Below are 7368 nucleotides of genomic sequence, written 5' to 3' on the forward strand. Positions count from 1 at the left end.
TTTATAAAAAATATGTTTATAAAAAAAACAACAAGATACATATCCTATAGGCTCTCACACTCTCCCCTTTTCCTCCAAAAGTAAAAAAATTTTGCTTTTCTCAAAACCATGGTTTTGATTTTTTTAAGGGTGTTTGGCTAACATTTTTCCCAAACCATGGTTTGGGTCCCAAAACCATAGTTTGGGGTGCTTGCCAAACACACCCTTAATTACAGTTCTGCCCTGCGTTTCTGTGCACTCTCATCGCTGATTCTTCTCCATTTTCTGCGTGCCCACCAAACCAACGGTGATCACTACCTCGACTTCTTTCCAAGCTGTGTTCCGCGATTCACCCAAACCGTATAATTACCAAATTAAAATTATTGTTTGTTTCGTATTTTCTGTGTTCTGCTGTTCTGCGACGTCGATCTCTGCTCTCTGCTTGCTCTCCCATGGCCAGGCCAAAAGCTCAAAGAAGAACCCTTGATTCTTACACAGTCAAACCCATAAACAAAGCCATTACGGGTAATAACTAATTACTAAGTGGATACTTTACTTATTTTCATCTTCCGATTTTCCCGGGAAAACTTGAAGGCTTCTTTTTCCCTCTCTTTCTGCCTGTTTCTCGCCGTCTTTCTCTCCTGATATGCGCTGCTTCCACTGTTCTCAGCCGGCGACTGCGTGCTCATGCGGCCGTCCGACCCGTCAAATCCGTCCTATGTGGCTAGGATTGAGCGGATCGAAGCTGACTCGCGTGGCGCCAACGTGAAGGTCCACGTCCGGTGGTATTACCGGCCGGAGGAGTCAATCGGCGGCCGGCGGCAGTTTCACGGTTCTAAGGAGGTTTTCCTTTCTGATCATTTTGATGTTCAGAGTGCCGATACAATCGAAGGCAAGTGTACGGTTCACAGTTTCAAGAGCTACACGAAACTTGACGCTGTCGGAAACGAGGATTTCTTCTGTCGCTTCGAATACAATTCCGCCACCGGTGCTTTCAATCCTGACAGAGTAGCTGTGTATGCTGATTCATTCTTGTTTTGTGTGCTTATTATCGGGTTATGCTGCTGTTTCCGCCTTTCCGCTATGCTTGATTGTTTGTTTACACATGTGCTCTTGATGCTCATAACCTCATTTTGGCATCTGACAATAAATTCAAACTAAGCTCTGTTCGATGGTGCTTTAAGATTTTACATCGCTGGTAGCTATGTAATCTTGCTCGTCAGTCGTGACGCTAATTATCCATGCAGTCATGTGCTTGTTGGAATCGTTAAGGTTAATTTTGATGAAATAGTGTAGTCATGTGGTTTTTTTTATTTGATTTTTTGCTTGGAGAATGGAAACGTGACAACTTTTATCTTCATGAAAGTAGCGGTGGGATCTTATTGGAATTTTGGTTTGTGTTAATTGTTTAATGTTTTTGTTGTAGATACTGCAAATGTGAGATGCCCTACAACCCTGATGACCTAATGGTCCAGTGTGAGAGTTGCAGTGATTGGTAAGATGGACATATAAGGTGATATTACTCCTGATTGATTATGCTTCTGCTATATTGATTTGTCTAAGATCTATTACCTGTTTTATTTTTGAATGTTTATGTTTAGTTCTAAAAATACATGCCATCTTCCTGATGCATTTTATTCTTAATTTTCAGATTGTAGTTCATGTTTTACCTCTTTTCTTCTGGTTTCATTTGAGGAAACAAGGTATTTTAAGTCAGTTTGAACCATACAGGCATCTGTATTCTTTGTGTAAGACCCTAGTTCCAAAAACTGTGTCTGTCTGTCTGTCCGTATGTACGTATGACTTCAGCACTGAGCAATCCATATATTTTTATGCTTCAATTACTTTGCATTCACAGTTGCAAGTCTAGTTCCAAAATCTTGACCCTGTGAATAATTATGAGATGTGATTTTTAAACAAGTATAAATTGAATACTATAATGAAAATGGGTGGTGTATCTTGGTTATTTTTTGAAGGGAGTCTGTTTTCTTGTTAACCCCAGTTGCAACTCAGTTTTCTTGTATAAGAGTATAGAGGAATAGCCTTAGATGGCGAAAGGTGATGAACTCTACTTTCTTGGCTAATCCAGATTATTAAAATCTTGATCACTTATTCAGACTATGTAAAAATAACTGAAATTTAAATCCTTAGTGCTCGAGAATTACCACAAAAAAAATCTTAATGCTTTTCTTGTCCCAATCATTGTTGTCAACCTTATTTGGAAAATACTCATGCTTGAAAGCTAGCTGAAGGCTTAATTTGTGGGAGTTGAAATATATGAATCATTTTATTGAGGCATTGACAATTTTCAAGGTTTGTAAGAAAGCTAATTGCGATGATTGGTCCTAAAATGTTTATCATGTCCGGATAAATAGCATAGTTGCAGTCACAACACATTTTCCCAAGAGATTTTGAAAGTTGAAATTAGAATTTTGTTACGTGGTCAAATGTGAAGAGGATATCTGAGTTCGAAAGAATGCAGTCCTTTTCAACCTAATATTCTTGATTCAGGTTTCATCCTGCCTGTATAGATATGACCGTGGAGGAAGCCAAAGGACTTGACCACTTCTTTTGTGAAAACTGTTCTGGCGAAGGCCAACAGAATGCACAAAATTCTCATACTTGAAGACACTCAGATACCAAGGTATTCTTGATTGTCTATATTTCTACTTACCTCTAAGTTCCTTTAGAATTGGTTTGCCATGCTTTAGAGACGGTTACTTCAATGCCTCATTTTTTAGCCATGTTCATAGTCAGTTTTGGACCTCCTAAAAAATGTAAACACAATATATAATATAAAAATTCCATTCAGCCATGGATAGCACAATCCAACAGTTTCATCTGTGTGTTATTAGCTGAATTTATAGAAAAAGGGAAGTTATTTGCAAATGTTCAAATGTTTAGTTCACACCAGAAAGCATTGTTATGTTATTAGCATAGTAGCATTCATGCGTTGCCTTATAATGCAGGTGAATATAAAACGCCATCGAAGGTGATAATGATACTATATAAGCTTAAAATGAAGTAGATGTACGAGGTTGTTGCTGGATACCACGCTTTTCTAATCCTGGGTAACGGTACAAAACAAACACAGAGGCAATCCACAGGTGTCTTTCTGTTCGTGTCGTAAAAGACTGATATGGAAATGTCTGTTAAGTCCGTTTGGTTTGAGTGATCATCCTGTTTCCTTTGGAAGTCGAGGATGTTTGCTTGTGTGTAATTATGTTAGTAGACTCTCTATGTCTCTGTCCTTGCTTCTGGACTTTGTAAAGTATCTTGATTTAGTTATATATGAGACTAAGTAGACAGCTTTTTTATATAGAAAATACTGAAGAACAAAATCATATTTTCCTTGAGTCCCCAGGATGATCATTAAACGCTATGGACCTTCAGAGTCCTTAATAATCTTATGTAAGACTGCCCCAAGTTTGTAATCCTGGAATATCAGAGCTTTATTCAGTCAACCAAGTAGTCGGAATAGGCTAAAGACTGAATGCTGAAGATGTATTTTCAAAAGGTTTGTATTCCAATCTATATCACAGCTAAGAAGGGAACTTCGTACATTGAAATGGAATTCAATAAAAGCCACTGCGTAAGATCTAACGTTCAGGTAACGTGATTATGGGGGTGTTTGGTTTTTCCTTAAAAATGTTTTGTAAAAATATTTTCAACTCCTCTCACAACTATAAAATCATTTTTAAAATGATAGTTTGGTTAAAAAACCGAACATCTCCTATATCTGAACAATTTGATTTTTTTTAATTATAAATTCTCTTACGTTATACAGCCCTGTAATTTTTCAAAACAGTCAGGCCTAAAAAAAAAAAAAAAAGTCAAGAACGAAGCGTGGGTGATGCCATAAAAGAGGCATTATGAAGTTATATAGTATTGAACATGTGAAAGGAAAACAAACTTTATCATTTTTCAATTAAAAACAAATACATATAAGAATTGCATTTATATTTTCAATGAAAGTATTTATTGTTTTATTTTTTTTTATTCAAACCAAATATTCATTCTCACCTCATTTGTAATAATTACCAGTAAGTTTAAATTCGCGAAGCAAATTCATGTATTTTAACAATCTGATAGTAAACATGCGGATTAACAAATCATAAAAACGTGATAATCTTAAAAAAATCACAGTATCTATGTACTAAAAATCCTAAACCATAGAAGAACTGAGATAAGTGATAAAATTATTCCAATTGAAGAATGTGGAGATGAGATGGTGAAAGCAAGCCATTTACATTTGAGGTAAAGATCCATGGTAGAATGATATAATAATTTCAAGATAACAGGAAATCCATGTATTTTATTTTTGGCCAAAGGAAATCTATGTATTAAGCTGAGAAGTGAGTTGTGGAGTCATCAAGAGGGTGCCATAATCTGTTCAAAAACCACATTGAATCAGCCTCTACTGCAAATCCATCTTCATTTCTGTGCCAACTGAAGTAAGCATGTGTTCTGTTCTCTATCTCAAAAATGCCATGTCCATAACTCGCTTCCCGGTGTGCCGAGTATTCTGGTTGTGGTTCTGTCATGCTGCATTTTGCAAATCACACTCATTTCACCCTAAAACAAACCATTTCTACAACAACCACATGTTCGGTTCCTTTCATTCTGATGTTTAAGGTATCATCACTCAACATTCAACAATTTGTGTCTGTTTCTTATAAAATACTTTCTTTAATTCTTAGTATAAAAGTTACTTGACTAATTTGACCAAATTAAAGAAATTAAGTAAATTAGTTAATAGACCTAATCTCCCTAAAATACTTGTGTAACATTATGTTATATATTAGTTTACGAGTTAAGTAAATTAATTTGGAAAAAAAATACTAAATATAAGAAACAAAATAGATTGTAGTATTATATTTAGGACCAAATTTAAGTTTAATCCCTTGACTAGTTCTTATAATAAGGATAAGAGAGAATAGTGTCCTTTCTATAAATAATCATGATATCAAACATATTGTGAAATGAAATTTGTGATAATAGTGCATCAAATGGCCGTCTAAACTCTTTCTAATTTATGTATAAGAGCTTACTTGTTTGCTAGGCCTTCAATATTCCCCCCATCACCAATGGTTATATACACAGGAGCTGATAGATCTTTCACAGGAGTACATCGACCATTCACAATATTGTATGCAATATTAGATACACGTTCCTGGGACATGAAACAATTAAGTTAATTCTGCAAGTAAATACAAAAAAAAAATGCTGGTGGAAATTCAACATGATTGAGAGAACCATAACATCATAAATTACAAAGATGAATCTTGCGAATGCCAAACCGATATATATTGGAAAAGCCAATTGATGATGCTATATGGATCATGCACCTCAGTTGAAACTTGGTAAAGAAAAGAGGAACATGTAAAAGAGTGCTGGAACTTACAGATCGTTCATAGGCATGAACATGACCAGAAAACACAACATCAACCTTGTACTTCACAAACCATGGCTCAAACATTACTCTCATGGTTTCCCCTTCCATGAAGTGATAACTATAGCTATTATACCACGGCGTGTGCACAAGAACAATCAACCAGGGTGTCTCTGTCCTGTTAACTTTTGCTAGCTCCTCCTCAAGCCATTGATACTGAGGAGTATATGTTCCTGAAAAGAAAATGAAAATATTTACTGCACTGCACTAAAAATTAGTTAAGATGCTCTCCACATGCTTTTATTTGTGTCTCGCAGAAGAAGAATCTGGCACTACCATATGCTGAGTATGAAGCCAAGACAATGATATGTGCCGAAGCTCTCTTAATAGAATACCAGAAGGGTTGAGTACTCTGTGATGCTCTGTAAGGAACGCGATATCGATGAGTATAAGGCTTGAAAGGCTCGGTTTCTCCCTGTGATCAATCATCATTCTCTGGTTAGGCCATGGAAAAATGGAAAATGTTATGGTTTGTTTGTATTAAAGAGTGGGAAGTAACGTGAAACTCAGATTAGATCATTTTCTATGAGAAAGTTACAATTCCTGGAGCAAAATCAAGTTCATGGTTCCCAGCAGTCCATATCCAAGGTTGATAAGCAACACTTCTTTCTACAAACCTTCCCCAGGTATCCCACCTCACATTATCATGATTTGGATAATTATCTGCATAAGAGAGGTCTCCCACATAGAGCAAAGCTTGCCCTTTTCTGGGGTTCATTTCATAGTGAGTTAGCGTCCTGTTTGAATCAAACGTCTGACCAAGGTCCCCTGCAAACACAATTCCCAATTATCAAATAACAAACACAACGGAACATGGACAAAAATCTAATGCAATACTCCTCTAGTCCTAAATGTATCAGCTAGAGAACTAATTTACCTAAATTAAGAAAATTAGTTAAGTTAGTTATGTGTAAAAAATTGTATGCTGATTTAATTGGAAACTAACCATCATGAAAAGCAACTAATCCATGAATATTAGTTTAAAGAATAGATTTTACCTATGAGACCAAATGTGTATGGCACATCAGGACCAACTTCAGGAGGCGTCCTAAACCAGAATTGTCGTGTGGTATTCCCAATTCCAACCTCATAGTAATATTTGGCACTGTACTGCACAACATGAAGCTCAGAAATCAATAACTCATTCACTGAAACAAACCCCTTTTGATTAGCATCAGGAAAATAGTAGCAATCATAACATGGGGCAATTGATCAATTAATTCCTACCTCCAAATCTTTTATAGTGCAGTGATGAATAAATCCAGAGGAGTAATTGGAAAATCTGTAAGTAACAAATTCTCCTTCAGCCAGCCTCTTATTCTCCCTGCTGTTCTCTTTCCAGTAACGCACGACACTTAATCCTGGTTCATCCTCAGTCACCCAAGAAACAATCACTGCCTTCCCCACATAATCACCTTGTGTTATATGAACCTTAACCCAGAAAATCCATACATCAAAATGGCGAGGAATGAGACCAAAAGATTAAGAACTGAATCTAAAACTACTTTACACAGATTTCACAAGAACCTGTTGAGGAGCATTATAGCCAGGAGGAACTGCGAACACATCGCTATCAAGTGGCATATCCACAGCATTCACAATCTTTCTGACGAATGAACTGGTTCTGCTACCATAACAAAACACAGCTACACTCGAAAGAAAAACCAGAACCACAAAACAAGAGAATCTTTGAAGACCCATTTTCTCAAACTGCAAATTAATCTCCCAAGATGAATCAACGTCTCACTAGTGATTGACCTAGAACCCCATTATATTAATCTCTGCGTTGCATGTTGAACACAATATGATGCGAATTTGTTGTTGAATGAATCGGGGGATATTCAGAATCCTCTGCGCATTTACAATGCGGAGTTAAAGACAGATTATATGAACAGAGACGTGTTAAGATTATCTCTCAGGCTGGCATTTTTCTTGCA

The 7368-nt window shown here is 36.5% G+C and overlaps 2 protein-coding genes across 9 annotated transcripts; one reads left to right on the forward strand and one right to left on the reverse strand.

The window, feature by feature from the left end:
- The first annotated feature begins 275 nt into the window (after positions 1 to 275).
- Positions 276 to 3338, forward strand: LOC114743998 (chromatin remodeling protein SHL-like). 8 transcript variants are annotated; one of them, XR_003740045.1, is made up of 5 exons: positions 276 to 504; positions 650 to 995; positions 1406 to 1492; positions 1631 to 1691; positions 2491 to 2571. XR_003740045.1 is itself a non-coding variant. In XM_028932181.1 (5 exons), exons 1-4 carry the CDS (start codon positions 432 to 434, stop codon positions 2603 to 2605), a joined length of 603 nt encoding a protein of 200 aa, XP_028788014.1. In that variant the 5' UTR covers positions 289 to 431; the 3' UTR covers positions 2606 to 2623; positions 2949 to 3338. The 8 variants fall into 8 exon arrangements, 1 of the variants encoding a protein (XP_028788014.1); XR_003740043.1 differs by having other exon boundaries at positions 1631 to 1727; positions 2491 to 2569; XR_003740044.1 differs by having other exon boundaries at positions 1631 to 1682; positions 2491 to 2569.
- Positions 3339 to 4322: 984 nt separating this feature from the next.
- LOC114743997 (purple acid phosphatase-like) lies at positions 4323 to 7132 on the reverse strand. The gene is made up of 8 exons (XM_028932180.1): positions 6959 to 7132; positions 6659 to 6862; positions 6430 to 6541; positions 5970 to 6199; positions 5708 to 5846; positions 5384 to 5604; positions 5031 to 5152; positions 4323 to 4524 (listed from the first exon to the last, which is right to left on the reverse strand). The coding sequence occupies exons 1-8, from the start codon at positions 7130 to 7132 to the stop codon at positions 4323 to 4325; spliced, it is 1404 nt and encodes a 467-aa protein (XP_028788013.1).
- Between the last annotated feature and the right edge of the window lie 236 nt (positions 7133 to 7368).

The sequence above is a fragment of the Neltuma alba genome, unplaced genomic scaffold, assembly GCF_004799145.2.
Source record: "Neltuma alba isolate B1F8T4 unplaced genomic scaffold, ASM479914v2 tig00004222_pilon, whole genome shotgun sequence".
NCBI classification, from domain to species: domain Eukaryota; kingdom Viridiplantae; phylum Streptophyta; class Magnoliopsida; order Fabales; family Fabaceae; genus Neltuma; species Neltuma alba.

Bases quoted from the DNA above. Each gene is read 5' to 3' on its own strand.
- LOC114743997 (XM_028932180.1), bottom strand. From the start codon at position 7,132: ATGGGTCTTCAAAGATTCTCTTGTTTTGTGGTTCTGGTTTTTCTTTCG. The intron at 5,847-5,969 runs GTAACTTTCTCA...GATTGATCACAG, and splicing joins TTGATTTTGCTCCAGGAATT to GGAGAAACCGAGCCTTTCAA. The intron at 5,605-5,707 runs GTAGTGCCAGAT...TTTTCTTTTCAG, and splicing joins GGCTTCATACTCAGCATATG to GAACATATACTCCTCAGTAT.
- LOC114743998 (XM_028932181.1), top strand. From the start codon at position 432: ATGGCCAGGCCAAAAGCTCAAAGAAGAACCCTTGATTCTTACACAGTC. The intron at 996-1,405 runs GTATGCTGATTC...TTTTTGTTGTAG, and splicing joins AATCCTGACAGAGTAGCTGT to ATACTGCAAATGTGAGATGC. The intron at 1,475-2,490 runs GTAAGATGGACA...TTCTTGATTCAG, and splicing joins TGTGAGAGTTGCAGTGATTG to GTTTCATCCTGCCTGTATAG.